Here is a 17922-nt window from a genome sequence, read left to right on the forward strand (position 1 = left end):
TAGAAATGAAATAAATTATTTACCTAAAAACAATCATCATTCATCACTTACACACCAAGGTTTCAAGGTGCATGGAGATGGATGTTTAAAGTACCCATCTTAGCTTGCATAGCAAATAAATAAAATTGTTTTGCATGGAGTCACAGAACAGAAACATTACCCTATCAACCTAACCGCTCCGAATAGGATTGATTTTTAAAATGGTTTTTGTAAGAAACGGAACGTATTTGACGCTAACACTGCAGTTAAGTCAGCCAATCGTGTTCGTTCCGCCCCCTCATACAATAGCAAGTCAACCAATACAAAACCAGGATTGTTATCAATCCCGCTTCTCATTGGTCATTCAACTTTGGATCCGTCAAAGCTGTCAAAATGGGTGAAAGTTAAAGGAATTTCGGAATTCGGATGATTTTTCTCCAACGTCAACATTAAAATCACAGATATGGATAGATGCAGCATGTGTCAAAAATTGTATGAAGCCGAGCGTGCCACTTTTTAAACGTCATTAGTGTCATTTTAGCGAATTTTAGTGATTGCCGCAACGTAAAAGTAATCGTATCATCGTACTGCATTTGCAAAGTCATCGAATGATATCGTGTGACTCGATTCGAAAATTAATTAATTCCGATAAAACTGATAATTTGTTAAAATACAAAACCAAAAACATCTTTATTTACCTTTTTAAAATAAATTAATTCTTACAAATCGTCAAATCTCGTTATTTTTGTTACCCTACCAGCGTTTCAAGACATAAATTTGTCAAGTGCATGAATACATGCATCAGTGTGTGTCTTATTGTTATGAGTAAGTACGGTTCCTTGGGATCGGTATGAGTGCACCACATACAGGGACCATGGTTTTAACTCTTAAGAGTACATCGCAGGATATGTATTAAAAACAATGCTACTTTATACTTCTTCTACTGCTACTTTATTCTGATTAATTATTTGTTACTTGTGCTGTTAATTACAATTCTCAATCCGTAAATAATTTCTTCTTTCTACCGTGTTCGTACTACTGTCCTCGTAAAATCATCGTAACCGATTGTTGTAATCGGATTACATGAACATCACTCGACCATGTATGTCCATTCGGACATATCGGAATGGCACGCTTTGACGATCAACTTGCTGTATCTGTTACGGCTAAAGATAGGTGTGAACATAAACTTAAGATTAGCCGGCTAAACTTAAGTTTATCTTCGACGTGGTGTTAATGTTAGTTTCTTCTATCTTTAGCCGGCTAAACTTAAGTGTAACCGCAGGCCCTTGGCTAAAAATGTAGAAGTAAATGGAAAAGGAAACAATGTAATAATGTTTACTATTTTGACACGAAAACTTACTTTTATGTGCCTATGTAGGTTTTCAAAATTACAATTATTACAATAACAAAATATTAATTACTTAAAACAATATCTACATAATAATAATTAAAATAAAACAATAAGAAACCATTTGGTCATTACAGAATCTTCTGTAGGTATATAATATTACAAAATAAAACAGCGCGCGCGTTGTCTCCCCACCGCCCCCTCAAGCCCTCCGCTGGCCTGGCGCGCCCATCGAATACATTTTTAGCCGTTTTGTTTTGGCTAATGTGCACTTTAGCCGGCTAAAGATGGAATATCACGACGCAAACTAACATGTTATCGAACTTTAGCTGCTTCTCAAAGATAAACTTAAGTTTAGCCGGCTAATCTTAAGTTTATGTTCACAACTATCTTTAGCCGTAACATATCTACTCTAATCCATATCTGTGATTTGCACAGATATGGATAGATGCAGCATGTGTCAAAAATTGTATGAAGCCGAGCGTGCCACTTTTTAAACGTCATTAGTGTCATTTTAGCGAATTTTAGTGATTGCCGCAACGTAAAAGTAATCGTATCAGGGTATTTCGCCGAAACAGTAAATTTTCTGTGTCCAGGCAGGCGAACACATGTTTTTTTATATCTATCTGTATAAAACTATTTTTATGGGAAAGTTCATCAAAAGTTTTATTTGTTTTTGCTATTACAATAGCAGAAACTACAAATAATACCGTAGAAAAACTTAATCAAAAGTCGTTTTTCTAATTTCCTTGTTATGTCCATTACTGTTGTTTGCCAAAATGAAGGCTCATTATAACAAATTGAAGCGTAATTTAATTCTAATAGCACTCTCTTTACATTTGAGAAACGTTTGGCTATCGGAAAATAAAAACTTTAAATGTCAAATACTTATAGGAAGAAAACAAAGTGAAGTTAAGTTCTTGTCCAGGTCAAAACTATAATTTCCCTGGGTCTTCGTTTCGACCATTGTTGTAACGAAACGAAAAAACTTAGAATGTAACGCACTGCACCACTACACTCGGCCATTTCGTCCCAAGAGGCCATTGAGGCAGGACAGTACGTCGTTGATCAGTTTCGCGACAAATCGCATAAATAGGTCCCTCCTTGGGTTTTTGTTTACTAAAAAGTCAATTTCTTTGGACGGTTTTTTGCAACTAAACAATGGATTAATTTTTTTGTTTATTTACACAAATGTAGTGTCTGTAGGGGTAAACCCATGATTTAAATAGTAAATGCATAGGGTAAATAGGTTTTTGTCTGTGGTGTCTTTTAGGCATAAATCTAATTTCTTTGGTCCTAATTTCCTTGTTTTCCGTGGCATAAAATGACCTAGGAAATTATAAAAGACCATTAATAATTCGGCGTAAAGTCAAATTTTGAGTATTTCTTTATTGGAATAAGTTTAAAATTTACATTTTAAGAAATAGGTATCAGAATAGATATAGAAAAACTTGTTTTTAACTTTTAACTCAATCTACTGCATTTATCTTCCTTAGTTGTGTAAAAAGGTCGTAATGATATTAATATTCATTGGCATGTTTGCTTGCGAAAGTACACAAAAATAGGTCGAACAAAAAAAAAGCAAACCACAGAAGAAAACTTAGAGAAAAAAATATTTATAATAATTTCCTTGGCTACCAAAAATTTATGACCTCATAACTTTGTTTCTAAAACGAATTATGACACCCCTTCTAGATATATTAGCTTAGTTTTTACTACTTAATGCAATGGGAAACTAAAAATAGTTAAAAACAAAAATAAAATTCGTGCCATGGAAATTAGGCAAAATTGACCATTTTTGGCGAAATACCCATCATCGTACTGCATTTGCAAAGTCATCGAATGATATCGTGTGACTCGATTCGAAAATTAATTAATTCCGATAAAACTGATAATTTGTTAAATACAAAACCAAAAACATCTTTATTTACCTTTTTAAAATAAATTAATTCCTACAAATCGTCAAATCTCGTTATTTTTTTTACCCTACCAGCGTTGCAAGACATAAATTTGTCAAGTGCATGAATACATGGATCAGTGTGTGTCTTATTGTTATGAGTAAGTACGGTTCCTTGGGATCGGTATGAGTGCACCACATACAGGGACCATGGTTTTAACTCTTAAGAGTACATCGCAGGATATGTATTAAAAACAATGCTACTTTATACTTCTTCTACTGCTACTTTATTCTAATTAATTATTTGTTACTTGTGCTGTTAATTACAATTCTCAATCCGTAAATAATTTCTTCTTTCTACCGTGTTCGTACTACTGTCCTCGTAAAACCATCGTAACCGATTGTTGTAATCGGATTACATGAACATCACTCGACCATGTATGTCCATTTGGACATATCGGAATGGCACGCTTTGACGATCAACTTGCTGTATCTACTCTAATCCATATCTGTGATTAAAATAGTGTTTTATTTAATTTCGTGGGAAAATTATATGAAAAATATATTTAGTTGAAGTGAACAAAATGACGAGCACGTCATCCTACAATAATGACAAAGTGGTCACAGGAGAAGTGGAATATCCAGCGACTGATCCGGCTTCTGGGGCATTTTTCCAACCAGATTACAAAAAGTAAGTGAAAATAACATTTTAACTAACAACTAAAGTGAATTTCCATAAATTCGTTTTTCCTTGTGATCTGTGTTATTAACCAAACAGATAAATAGATGGATAGTTGATGAATAGACTGATATTTTATAGTTCTTTACACAACATAAGTATTTCTAATGAAAAAACTCACAAAAGTACCTTAAATCACAATACTTTAAAACCTGCATGCCAATTTTAGAAGCAGTTATTGGTATTTATGTGAATCTTGGACATAAATGAACTAATTATTTGTTTTAGGAATGGTGACTTGAAAATAATGCTGGATGGGTCAAAAGACTCCTTGAAACTTGAGGCTATGAAACGGATCATTGGCATGATTGCTAAAGGAAGAGATGCTTCTGATTTGTAAGTACATACTTTAGGCTTTTTTATCAAGTAAAGTACATTTTCAGAGAGCAATTTACTGTTACGATTGTTGGTCATGGAATACTGAGATTCCAGACACAATTAAAATAGTAAGACATGGCCGCCGCCAGTCTGCTTGTGACCACGGCTGCAGCATTGCAGCTGAAAACTCCAAGCCGTGAGTGCATAATGTAACTCATTAATAAATGTCGCTTTAAGACCCGTGTCTTACTATTTTAATTGAAATGGAACGCGAAAATTTAAATTCTTATATTCCAGACACAAGTCGAAATTATTTGTGTCTTGTCCTGATCAGTGCTAAGGCATCCTTAAAATTGTTACTTAGACTGCCCAAAACAACAGTGAAATTAAGAATATAGTTATATCTTATTTTAATTATTTCAGATTCCCAGCAGTAGTGAAGAATGTGGTGTCAAAGAACATTGAAGTGAAAAAGCTGGTGTATGTGTACCTTGTCCGGTACGCAGAGGAGCAGCAGGACCTGGCACTCCTTTCCATCAGTACTTTCCAGAGGGCTCTAAAGGTATTTATTGGAGAGTTTCACTCTTTAAAAATAAATAAACATCTTCGATCCTATTCAAAGTATTATTTTTCAGAACGTGTGCATTTATCTATGTATAATTTAAGTAGCTTTATTTAATACTAAACATGTTGTGTAGCCTAATTTTTAGGGTTCTGTAGTCCTGAAAGGGAACCCTTATAGTTTTGATATATCTGTCTGTCTGTCCGTCCGAGGTTTTGCTTGGAAACTTGGCACTAGAGAGCTGTAATTTTGTAGAGGTATGTATATTAATCACGCCGATAAAACGGTAGCATATTTTTTTTTTTTTAATTTTTACGGTAGCTCCCCTACATGTAAAGTGGGGATGAATTTTTTTCTTCTTCTTTTACCCCATTGTTGGATAGGTCTTTTAAAATGGCTTAGAGGTTTCTAAGACCATTTTTCGATTTAGAGATCCGTTTGCAAAATGTTAAAGTTTAAAGTGCCAATTTTTGTTCGAGTAGGGCGTCCCCCCCTCTAAAAACTAAACTGTTGGCTTGAAAAATCTGAAAAAAATCATGATAATAGTACTTTTTATGAACTTTCAAGGAAAACTATAGCGGTTAAGATAGATAAGTTAGTTTAAGATTAATTGTTGTTTTACTCAAAAAATTCCTTAGAAGAAAAAAATTAATGCAACCTTCGCATGGAAGGTGTGCTTCTTATGTTCTCACTAACATGAAGATTTTACTGACTCGTGACTTTATTTTGTAATTTTCTAATTACAGTGATGTAGGGTACTATAATCGTTATTTTTTTATCAAATCTTTTTAAAATTGTCTAAATGATCAACTCAGGATCCAAACCAGCTGATTCGCGCGAGCGCTCTCCGCGTGCTGTCGTCCATTCGCGTGACGATGATCGTGCCCATCGTCATGCTGGCCATCCGAGACTCGGCCAGTGATATGAGCCCTTACGTCAGGAAAACGGCTGCTCACGCCATCCCTAAGTTATATAGGTAGGTGTAGTTTTAACTTTGATTAAAGAAATTTTAAAATTCTGTGATGAAATATACTGTTTGCAAAAGACTTTTTATATCTTTTTAAAGATATTAAAAGTGGTATGTTCTGGCCACTAATTCACCTGAAATTATTTGGTATGATCTTGAAAAATTATTTTGTATCATTCTAGAATATTAGCACATACATATAGTACACTATTTCTAAAAATAATGATTTGTAGAGCTACAAATAAATGATTGAAGGCACGAAGTTTAACCATTGAACATTCGATATCAGTAGTGGATAGGGGGCAAAGACTGTTTACCTTCTATGCGGCAATTACAGAAATGTTTCTTGTCACAATTTTTTTATTCCAGCATCGACCCCGACCAGAAGGAGGAGCTGGTGGCTATAATAGACAAGCTGCTGTCGGACAAGGCACCGCTCGTGGTAGGCTCGGCTGCTATGGCCTTCTCGGAGGTCTGTCCTGACAGGATGAGCCTCATCCACAGGAGTTACCGGTGAGTGACAGCAATAACCAGGGAACAAGGGCTACCAGCTAATCAATCCAGATTTGCAGATTAGGAGCTACTGGTGAGCGGCTACATCGATCCACAGATAAGGTACAGGCAAAAGCTTCTGTTGAAAGACCGCATGTTTTTAAAGAAAAGGAGGTGATAGTGACTGCATAATCCCAGAGTCAAAAAGCTATAGCATTGACCCTGGCAAAAGAAACTCTTGTGTCTCTGAGATAAGTTGGTACTGGTCGTTGACCATATTAACTTAGAGCAGTGGTTCTTAACCTTTATGTCTCGAGGGACCATTTTACCAAATTTCTGTCTTGTCAGGGACCACTTTTTTTTTTCAAAATTCTATGAAAGGGGAGGTCGATTTCTCGCCCACTGTGCGCCGTTTGCGTTGTGTTGACTCGACTCATCACGTCACTTGTTTCTTACGATGTCCTCGCGGACCACTTGGAATGCCTCCAGAGACCACCAGTGGTCCGCGGACCACCGGTTAAGAACCACTGATCTAGAGACAGCAAACGGTGAATTACATATTCGATCCATAGACAAGAGCTACCGGTTTGGCCTTATTTATTACTGTGATGTTCAAAAAAATATTTGTACACTTTCAGGAAACTGTGCTCACTGCTAGCCGATGTGGATGAATGGGGTCAACTGGCGCTGCTTAATGTCCTGACCGTATATGCCAAGACTTGCTTCCCTGATCCCAATAGCGAGGTAAGAAAAACTTTAAATATACCTATGCTTCTGTAAAAAATTGTAGAGCTTTATACAATAAGGCCTCAGCCTCGAGTTTAGCGGGCAGCGGGGCGGGAGCGGCGGCGGCGCGGGAGCGGCAGGATCTTATGCGTAGAATCAAATAGACCGGTTCTCGAAAACAGCGGCGCGGGAGCGGCGCCGGAGCGGGCAGCGGCGCAGGAGCGGGCAACGAGCGGGCAGCGCACTCCTTCTTTTGCCCACAATAAATCGAGCGTTAGGAATAGAATCGAAATAAAATTGTCGCCGTTGTTCAAACATTTCGTTTGCGAATAAAAACAAATATCTCGACAACACAACCCCGAACACAACACTTCGCCGCTAAAGCGCCGCGCGAGCTGCCCGCTTGTTTCGAGAACGGGTCTGCGTTGCCCGCCCCGCTCCCGCGCCGCCGCCGCTCCCGCCCCGCTGCCCGCTAAACTCGAGGCTGAGGCCTAAGGCTTGAAACAGACAACGATAATCGTGCTGTTGCAGTGTCGTACATTTTGCATCAAACCGTGATCGCATGATTACCGCCTCATTGCCTTAGCTATAAAGTGCGCAATTTTTTTACTAGTGCACGTAGAATTTTGTCCAATTATGTTACTATCGCGCTCGCACACTCACTGCGGGTGCCAGTCGCACAGTCGCGACAGAAATAAAATTACGCGCGAGCGATAAGGATGGGTAGGTAGGGGTCATTGGACAAAATTCTACGTGCTCACGGACCGGGTTTTAGACAAATTCGAGTTGATTTCGAGAATTCAAAAACGATCTACGAGTATACTCTCTAATCTACATTCAAACTGTAGATTAGAGAGTATACTCATAGATCGTTTCATCCACGAAGACACGCCCCACCATTCTTCCGCTAATTTTTGAGTGTTATCGGTACACACTAAATTATCCATGAGTGCACACGCACACTACAATGACGCTCGGATTGCTCGGATCAAACTCCCCGCACCCCGCGCTTCCCTCGACCAAAAATTGGTGGGCGCGTCTTCGTGGGTGAAACGATTTATAGATATAGATTTTGAGCTTCTTTTAATAATAATAATACCTTTGTCCAGAACTACTCAAGCGACAGCGACTCGGACAAGCCGTTCTACGATTCCGACAGCGATGAACCTACGTCTCCTAAGAGACACTCGGCACAGTCGCCAAGTCTAGACCCCGACCATCGTCTATTACTGCGGGCAGCCAAGCCTTTACTGCAGAGCAGGAATTCAGGCGTCGTCATGGCTGTAGCCCAGCTGTTCTACCACTGCGGCCCGGGTGAGTAGAGAGAGGGAGCCTGTGAGGCCACAGGCTCTGCAGAAATTCGGACGTCGTCATGGCTGTGGGGCAGCTGTTCTATCACTGCCGACCGGGTGAGTGTAGCGGGAGCCTGTGAGGCCACAGTCTAGATCCAGACCACCGCCTGTTGCTGCGGGCAGCCAAGCCTCTGCTGCAGAGCAGAAACTCAGGCGTTGTCATGGCTGTAGCCCAGCTGTTCTACCACTGCGGCCCGGGTGAGTAGCGAGAGGAAGCCTGTGAGGCCACAGTCTCTGCAGCACTTCGAGGGTCGTCATAGCTGTAGGCTACTACTATGTATAATATGTATGTTGTTCTACAACTGCCGCCCGGGTGAGTGCGATGAAAAGGAGCCTGTGAGGCTACAGTCTAAATCCAGACCACCGCCTGTTGCTGCGGGCAGCCAAGCCTCTGCTGCAGAGCAGAAACTCAGGCGTCGTCATGGCTGTAGCCCAGCTGTTCTACCACTGCGGCCCGGGTGAGTAGCGAGAGGGAGCCTGTGAGGCCACAGTCTCTGCAGCACTTCGGGCGTCGTCATTTCTGCGGGGCAGCTGTTCTACCACTGCCGCCCGGGTGAGTGTATCGGGAGCCTGTGAGACTACAGTCTAGATCCAGACCACCGCCTGTTGCTGCGGGCAACTATGCCTCTGCTGTAGAGCAGGAACTCGGGCGTTGTCATGGCTGTAGCCCAGCTGTTTTACTACTGCGGCCGGGTGAATGTAGCGGGAGCCTGTGAGGCTACAGTCCAGATACAAACCACTGCCCACTGGTCTACATCTAGACCACCATCTCCTGCTGCGAGCCAAGCCCATACTTCAGAGCAGGAACTGAGAGGGAGCCTGTGAGGCGACAGTCTAGATTTAAACCACTGTCCGCTGCTGTATTACAGATCTATTTAGCTGCTCACTAACGCCCGATTCCCATAATCGATCCTTGTCCAAATCCGGATTACAACTGTCAAATTGAATTCAGTTTTAGATTATACAGGGTGTTTGGTAAATGGGTATATGAGCCGACACTAGCCCATGTTAACATGGTCATATAAATGGTATGGTGAAGTCAGAAAATTGATATCTTCATTTTAAATATTTTATTTTTCATACAAATCGGATTTTATAAAATTTATTTTGTATGAAAATTAAAAAAACTAAAATGATGTTATCAAATTTCTGACTTCACCATACCATTTATATGCCCATGTTAACATGGGCTAGTATCGGCTCATATACCCATTTACCTAACACCCTGTATTTCCAAAATTTTCGATGCATTTACACTTTAATATTTAAATAGTCTTATAAACAATATAAAAATGTAAAAACATCAAAAACCGCAGTTATTTTGGCCAAAAACATATTAAAATTTGACAGTTGACAATCCAAATCCGTATAACTTGGATTAGGATTGAATATAGAAATCCAGCATAAATGTTTGTGTTAAATATCATTCCAGTGCAAGAGTTACCCCCAGTGGCAAAGGCTATGGTGCGGCTCTTACGAGCTCCTACCGAGGTGCAAAGCGTGGTCCTCAACTCCATCGCCTCGCTCACAGTTACTAAACCGGTAAGTGCCTCAGTAGCTTGCAATATGAGTTTGTGATATTGACAGTAAATACTAGCAGTCTAAAAAAACCGGCCAAGTGCGTGTCGGACTCACACACCAAGGGTTCCGTATTTATGAAAGTATTATTTTTTTTAATTTATTTGTATGAAAGATTACGCGGTAATAAGCGGTTTACGATTTACAAGGTATTAAAAAAAACTGCTTACTAGATCTCGTTCAAAACAATTTTCGTTGGTAGTTTTTATAGTAATATACATCATAATAATATGTTTTTTTTTTAGATTTTTCATTTTCTTATTTTAGAAGTTAGAGGGGGGGACCAACTTTTTTCCACTTTGGAAGCGTCTGTCACGCAAACTATTCGGTTTAGAAAAAAAATGTTTTAGAAACCTCGATATCATTTTTGAAGACCTATCCATAGATACCCCACACGTATGTGTTTGATGAAAAAAAAAAATTTGAGTTTCAGTTCTAAGTATGGAGAGCCCCCAATATTTATTATTATTTTTTTATTTTTGCATCAAAATCTTAATGCGGTTCACAGAATACATCTACTTACCAAGTTTCAACAGTATAGCCACAGAATAATAATAAGTACTACGTACAGAAGTTTTACTTCGCGAAGGTATTTAAAAAAAATGTATGCTCAATGTCATTAACAATATGGTGTAATTTAGCCTGTCTCAAGAGTCAAGCACCATTTTGTTGACAAATGTCAGTGATCGGCACTGCGCCGAAGCTATAGGGCTGACTTCGGTAAAATGATGTGACGTGAGGTGCCAAACTGCGGAAAATGGTTGAGGAAATACATGATTTAGCATGCATTATTATGAATAATATTAACTATTTATTTACCTCTCAGTGTCTTGAGGCAACTTAAAAAAGTACATTCTGTGTTTTTTATTTAGGCAGTTAAATACTGCACAGTATTTAGTACACCATTTTGTTTATTTTCTTCCATCATACACAAGAATACGCGTGCGTGAGTCAATGTTCGCTCGTATGTGAGGCCTTGTCCAATAGTATCCTGTAGGTGGGCCATCGTGCGTGTTTTGTTTTCGATGTAAACTCGCGGAGATGAACAGGCCTGCTAGCAGTCTAAAAAAACATCACAGACCATGAGAGAGACATTTAGGTGACTTAATAATTTCATACTATGTGACAGCGGAAGCCTCCCTTCACATTATAAAAACGCCGCTGCCGCGCTGCTGTCGTGCTTCTAACGCTCTAATGTAAAAGCGCTTTGAATGTTTTCTTTTTTTCAGTGGAAATTTTATTTATTTATTAAAAGAACAATCAACCAGAATTTACTCACCAGTAGCAAATAAGAGTACATAAAGAATTCCAACCAACTGTGTATTTATGTAGTAACCTATGATTGAACACAAGTGGAGTGGGGTAGTCACGCGAGAGCGGACCACTCAAAATCGTCGGTTACAGATTAGTTAGTGTATCATAATAGGCTAGTTTCCTAAAAAAAATAGTTTAGTCCGTCAATTTTGATATAAAAAATATTGAACACGTATATTTTGAATTGTCAATCAAACAAATAATTACAAAGTTATAATGCGTTGAAGTTCCGCGCGACGTCACAAAGTGCTGCACTTTTACGCACTCACTGACGTCACGGGCCTTTTCTTTAGTACTTTGGCACGCTTTATCTCTTTACATTAACTGACGGACTAATTAAAACTTGCTTTTTTACCTAGGAAACATCCCTATTTTAATGTGTGTCAATTTATTCTATTTCTGTACAAGATATGTTTCTACCTTTCCGATACAGTGTTAAAGTGTAAAATCATTCGTTCCAGGGTCTCTTCGAGCCGTTCCTGAAATCGTTCTTCGTGCGCAACTCCGACCCCACGCACATCAAGCTGCTTAAGCTGGAGATCCTCACCAACCTCGCCACCGAGTCCAGCGCACCAGTCGTGCTGAGGGAGTTCCAAACATACGTCACTTCCAGCGACAAGGTAGGATCAAAACGCGTTAAAAACATTAAAGCTAGCATCCTGAGACTTCTCTACACGTTTCCCTGTAAGTAGTCCTTCGCTTCGCTATTTTGGTCCTTCGAGCCGGATTTCAACTAGCTACCATTGTGGGGATGGTTTAGAATTTTTAAAGCCTTTGATTGGACCCGACCCACATCTAGCTGCTCAAGCTGAACATTCTCACCAACCTCGCCACCGAGTCCAGCGCTCCGGTCGTGTTACGGGAGTTCCAGACATACGTCACTTCTAGTGATAAGGTAGGAATGCTAATATTTCTGTTGGATATAAATCCAGTGTATAGGATAACCTGGGATTTTCTAGACACAAGGCCGGATTAGAAGCACCCGCAAGCATATATTGCGTCAATAATCAAAAACGAAAGAAAAATAAGAAAATACCTTAAGTCCTTCATTTAACAGACATTCTGGTCCTCCGAGCCGGATTTGAACTAGCTATCTAGTATATTCTAGGTCTGGAATATTCTAGTCTTTGTATGTTGGACCCCACCCACATTAAGCTGCTTAAACTGGAGATCCTCACCAACCTCGCCACCGAGTCCAGCGCTCCTGTCGTGTTAAGGGAATTCCAGACATACGTCACTTCTAGTGATAAGGTACGATTAAAAATTACTCTACACAATTTATTATAAATAATTCGCTTACTTTCTTGGTCCTTCGAGCCGGATTTTATCTAGCGACCTAGTGTAGAGACCTAGTCGCATGTCCGATCCGATGCACATCAAGCTGCTCTACACATTTCCATGTAAGTAGTCCTTAGCTTACCATTCATTCTGGTCCTTCGAGCCGGATTTCAATCAGCCAACAAGTGTAGAGACCTAGTTGCACGTCCGACCCGACCCTCATCAAGCTGCTCAAGCTGCTCAAGCTGCTCAAGCTGGAGATCCTCACCAAACTTGCCACGGAGTCCAGCGCTCCTGTAGTGTTACGGGAATTTCAGACATACGTCACTTCTAGTGATAAGGTAGGAATGCTAATATTTCTGTTGGATATAAATCCAGTGTATAGGATAACCTGGGAATTTCTAGCCACAAGGCCGGGTTAGAAGCACCCGCAAGCATATATTGCGTCAATAATCAAAAACGAAAGAAAAATAAGAAAATACCTTAAGTCCTTCATTTAACAGACATTCTGGTCCTCCGAGCCGGATTTGAACCAGCTATCTAGTATATTCTAGGTCTGGAATATTCTAGTCTTTATGTTGGACCCCACTCACATTAAGCTAGGTAGGATTAAAAGCAAGCAAATACCACGAAAATACACGGGAAAGTGTTTGATAAAAAACAAGTGCAACATCCTAGGACCTCTCCCTGTAAGTAGTTCTTCGCTCCGCTATTCTGGTCCTTCGAGCCGGATTTTAACAAGCGACTTAGTAGACATAGTCTAGAATTTTCTAGCCTTTTCATGTCGGACCCGACGCACATCAAGCTGCTCAAGCTGGAGATCCTCACCAACCTCGCCACCGAGTCCAGCGCTCCTGTGGTGTTAAGGAAATTCCAGACCTACGTCACTTCTAGTAATAAGGTTGGAATATTATCCGGCTCGAAGGACCATTGTTTTCATATTAGATACAGACTTGAGATACTTTCTATACTGGCTTTTGCCCGTGGCGGTTTGATCAATTAAAAGTCCGTTACTTTTAATTTATCAAACTAGAGGTCGATTTATTTTTTTAAATTTTTAATTTCAGGCATTTGCTGGAGCTACCATTCAAGCGATAGGCAGGTTAGCGGTTGCCATACACTCGGAAACTGAGACTTGCCTCAATGGACTTTTGCATCTGCTGTCTAGCAAAGATGGTAAATATAAACATAATTAAATGTGATAGGGATAGAGATATGCGATTTTTAGTTTTACAAATGTAATACGATAGAGAATAATACAAGGTAATAAAAACCATCTGTTCATCATTTCAGCCATAGGACATCCACTGCTGAACATAGGCCTCCCCCAATGCTTTCCATGTTGATCGATTGGTAGCGGCCTGCGTCCAGCGCTTTCCTGCTACCTTTACGATGTCGTCGGTCCACCTTGTAGGTCAGTGGTTCTTAACCGGTGGTCCGCGGACCACTGGTGGTCCCTGGAGTCATTACAAGTGGTCCACGAACACATCGTAATATTCGTAATAAACAAGTGATGTGACCTGATGAGTCGAGGCAACACAACGCAAACGGCGCACAGTGGGCGAGAAATTGACCTCCCCTTTCATAATATTTTCAAAAAAAAGTGGTCCCTGGCAAGACAGATTTTTTTTTAAATGGTCCCTCGTGACATAAAGGTTAAGAACCACTGTTGTAGGTGGACGTCCCACGCTGCGTTTTCCGGTACGCGGCCTCCATTCCAGCTATTCCAAAAACCACCTGTTATGGGGAAATTATTTGGAGAAAATTATCAAATAACCAAAAAAACACGAATTTAAAAGCAGATTTTTTCAAAAAGTATTATTTTTTATTATTTGTTAGCATATTCTGAGTATTTTATGTATTTTTTAGTATCGCCTGTTATTATAGCATTATTAATTACTGTTTTTTATTTTATCAGGATATACCTCTTAGTTTAAAAGTTATTACGTTTTCTTTACAATAAGTAATTAGAAGAAAAAAAAAATTCTATAAAAAAAAATTACCTCTTTTTTGTCGATAAAAATAGGTCTAAAGCCTGGTCCGTGAGCACGTAGAATCCCGTCCAATGACCCCAAGCTACCCATCCTTATCGCTCGCGTGTAATTATATTGCTGTCGCGACTGTGCGACGGGCGCCCGCAGTGAGTGTGTGAGCGCGACAGCAACATAATTACGTGCGGGCGACAAGGATGGGCAGCTTGGGGTCATTGGACGGGATTCTACGTGCTCACGGACCAGGCTTTAGTTTCATCTATTTTTATATGTGCACTTTATCGTGACTAACACTGTATTATTCTGTGATGTCACGACCTATGCGACGCTGACTGAACAGTGACGTGTATTGTAGTATTATTGTTACTTGGTATGCAGAGTGGGTGGTGTGTGAAGCGGTGGTGGTGGTGAAACGCGTGGTGGGCGGTGGAGCCGCGTCCGCCCGTGCTGCCGTCGCGCGCGCCGCCAAGCTGCTACGACAGGACAGGTTAGTGTTACCAGGCCTGTTCATCTCCGCGAGTTTACATCGAAAACAAAACACGCACGATGGCCCACCTACAGGATACTATTCGACAAGGCCTCACATACGAGCGAACATTGACTCACGCACGCGTATTCTTGTGTTTGACGGAAGAAAATAAAGAAAATGGTGTACTAAATACTGTGCAGTATTTAACTGCCTAAATAATAATAAAAACACAGAATGTACTTTTTTAAGTTGCCTCAAGACACTGAGAGGTAAATAAGTAGTTAATATTATTCATGATAATTCATGCTAAACCAAGTATTTCCTCCGCCATTTTCAGCAGTTTGGCACCTCACGTCACATCATTTTACCGAAGTCAGCCCTATAGCTTCGGCGCAGTGCCGATCACTGACGTTTGTCAACAAAATGGTGCTTGACTCTTGAGACAGGCTAAATTACACCATATTGTTAATGACATTGAGCATACATTTTTTTAAATACCTTCGCGAAGTAAAACTTCTGTACGTAGTATTTATTACAACCACAGAATAATCTGTGGTTGTACTTGTAATATCGCAGAAGATTTCAGGTTCGTTCTTTTCAGCCAAATAACATCCACTGTTAAACGGAGGATGGATTTCCACAACGACTGATCGTATACTGCCGGCATTCAGGTACTTCTCACGACTTTAACCAGATCATCGGTTCACCTAGTGAAAGACCTGCCCACACTACGTATTCTAGCCTGAAGTCGGTACTCGAAAACTTCATTTTTTTGGTGGAAACCCGCTACAGACCGTCGAAATTGACGTTGCAGCGACGATAATTCAGCGCCACTTTGACACTGTGAGGGCTGAGACTTTGAGGCTGGCAGAACATCGACTCTCGAAAGGGGTTGCTAATAGCATAAAATTAAATTAAAAATTTCAAAAACTCCAGACACAAAAAATAAACTCTAAAAATTAACAATATTTTACCATTTTATGGCGGCGGCCATTTTGGACCGATTTTCATCAAACATAGCTAAGAACACTTTCGACTAATTCACCTTTCAAACAAAAAAAACAAAATCAAAACCGGTTCACCCGTTCGGGAGCTATGATGCCACAGACAGACACACACACAGATAAAGCCCGGTCTCCGAGCACGTAGAATTTTGTCCAATGACCCCAAGCTACCCATCCTTATCGCTCGCGCGTAATTATGTTGCTGTCGCGCTCGCACACTCACTGCGGGCGCCCGTCGCACAGTCGCGACGGCAATATAATTACGCGGAAGCGATAAGGATGGGTAGCTTGGGGTCATTGGACGAAATTCTACGTGCTCACAGACCGGACTATACCTTGAAACGCTATATGTTTCAGGCTGGCTCCAGCCGCGCGCGCGGCGGCCGTGTGGCTGGTGGCGGAGCACGGCGCCAAGCACCCGCGCGCCGCCGCCATCTTGGCACACATGGCTGCCAACTTCGCCGACCAGGTGCGTTGCAAGGATTTTGGACCTTAAAACCAGGGATGTTATGGATATCCGTAACCGTAACTTTCGGATATCCGAAAAAAAAATCCGTAACCGTAACCAGTATAATATTATTCCTATATCCGTAACCGTATCCATAACCGGTACTACATATCCATGACAACCCTACAAAACGGAGAAATAATGACCGTTTTCAATGGCAATCTGAGTGACCCCTTTGAAAATAAAATTCCTGCTATGTCACTAATAGGGGTCACTTAAAAATTAGGGATTAATGGTGAAAACGGGCATAAGTATGTCTGTCTCTGGAAACCATATTCCCATTAAAGGCACAGGGAGATCAACTCATTGCATTTTTGCTTCAAAGGATGGTCCTACTAATTTCCTAGTCCAGGTGTTCTTGTTCTGTCACTTTCCTATTCCAGGACGAGCTAGTAAAACTACAGCTCCTATCCTTAGCTATGAAGCTATCAATCACCCGACCAAGCTGCCAGCCAGCCGCTACATCGTTTTACTAGCTCGCGAGCTATGACGTCAGGACAGAAACGTGTGCCATCATTGTGGTGGACTGCAGTGGACTGTATGCGTTTGTGTGTGTTCGAGAGCGCTGACCGGACGATGATGACTGCCGTTGAGAGCTTGCCCTTACTATGTCAGGCGTAGTAGGTGCTACTTGCAGGAATAAAACCACTATTTCACTTGCTGAGACTTCTCGCGTTTATTATTCGCTTCCTTTTCTCAGTTCTTGCTTCTTCAGATCACTTGTTGCTCGGAGCACGTGTTCTCTGAACTGAACACAACAACAACATCATATAAACTTAACTACCGGAGCGCCTCGCTCCGTATTTATAGGGCCCCGGGCTATATCCATCCCTTTCTCTCCCGATATTCCTGTCTCTGTCTCTCATGTTCTGGAACATAGTTCTGGAATGTTCGAAGCGAGAGGTCCGATGTTGCCGTCCCGTTTCTTTTTCTCTCGAATATTCCAGAAGTGTGTGGAAGAGTAATTGATGTGCAAGCGAGATGACAGATAATGTGAGAAAGAGATGGAATGTTATTTATCACTAATCGACTCTAATTGATTATTTTAGTACATTTTCTGATTGTTAACGTTGCTAATCAATTCTAATTAATGAATTAGCGCATTTTCTCGGTTGACGGCGCTAACAATCATTCAACCTAAAATATTTATTTGATTCAGGACGAACTAGTGAAGCTACCAGCTCTTTTCCCTAGCGGTTAAACTATCAATCACCAAACCAGACAAGCTTCCAGTTCGCTATAATAGTCTCGCTAGCTCGCTAGCTCGCGAGCTATGACGTCAGAGACCGAAACTTGTGCCATTATTCAACCCAAAATATTTATTTTCCAGGACGAGCTAGTAAAACTCCAGCTTCTCTCTCTAGCTGTCAAACTCTCGATCACCCAACCAGACACGC

General features: G+C 40.7%; 2 protein-coding genes across 2 annotated transcripts in view; both read left to right on the top strand.

Annotated features, from left to right (window-relative positions):
* Nucleotides 1–17922, top strand: part of LOC135079223 (uncharacterized) — a 369397-nt gene that overhangs the window by 273749 nt on the left and 77726 nt on the right. The window lies entirely within an intron of this gene.
* LOC135079225 (AP-3 complex subunit beta-2) overlaps nt 383–17922 on the top strand; it is a 42558-nt gene continuing 25018 nt past the window's right edge. The window contains exons 1-13 of the mRNA XM_063973816.1: nt 383–427; nt 3742–3918; nt 4195–4302; nt 4708–4846; nt 5662–5822; nt 6183–6326; nt 6944–7049; nt 8141–8345; nt 9816–9925; nt 11737–11895; nt 13621–13729; nt 14923–15031; nt 16375–16486. Of these exons, the coding sequence (XP_063829886.1) occupies nt 3812–3918; nt 4195–4302; nt 4708–4846; nt 5662–5822; nt 6183–6326; nt 6944–7049; nt 8141–8345; nt 9816–9925; nt 11737–11895; nt 13621–13729; nt 14923–15031; nt 16375–16486 (1569 nt within the window). The 5' untranslated portion in view covers nt 383–427; nt 3742–3811. The remainder of the gene's footprint in view (nt 428–3741; nt 3919–4194; nt 4303–4707; nt 4847–5661; nt 5823–6182; nt 6327–6943; nt 7050–8140; nt 8346–9815; nt 9926–11736; nt 11896–13620; nt 13730–14922; nt 15032–16374; nt 16487–17922) is intronic.

This window comes from Ostrinia nubilalis, chromosome 16 (assembly GCF_963855985.1).
Source record: "Ostrinia nubilalis chromosome 16, ilOstNubi1.1, whole genome shotgun sequence".
In the NCBI taxonomy this organism is placed as follows: domain Eukaryota; kingdom Metazoa; phylum Arthropoda; class Insecta; order Lepidoptera; family Crambidae; genus Ostrinia; species Ostrinia nubilalis.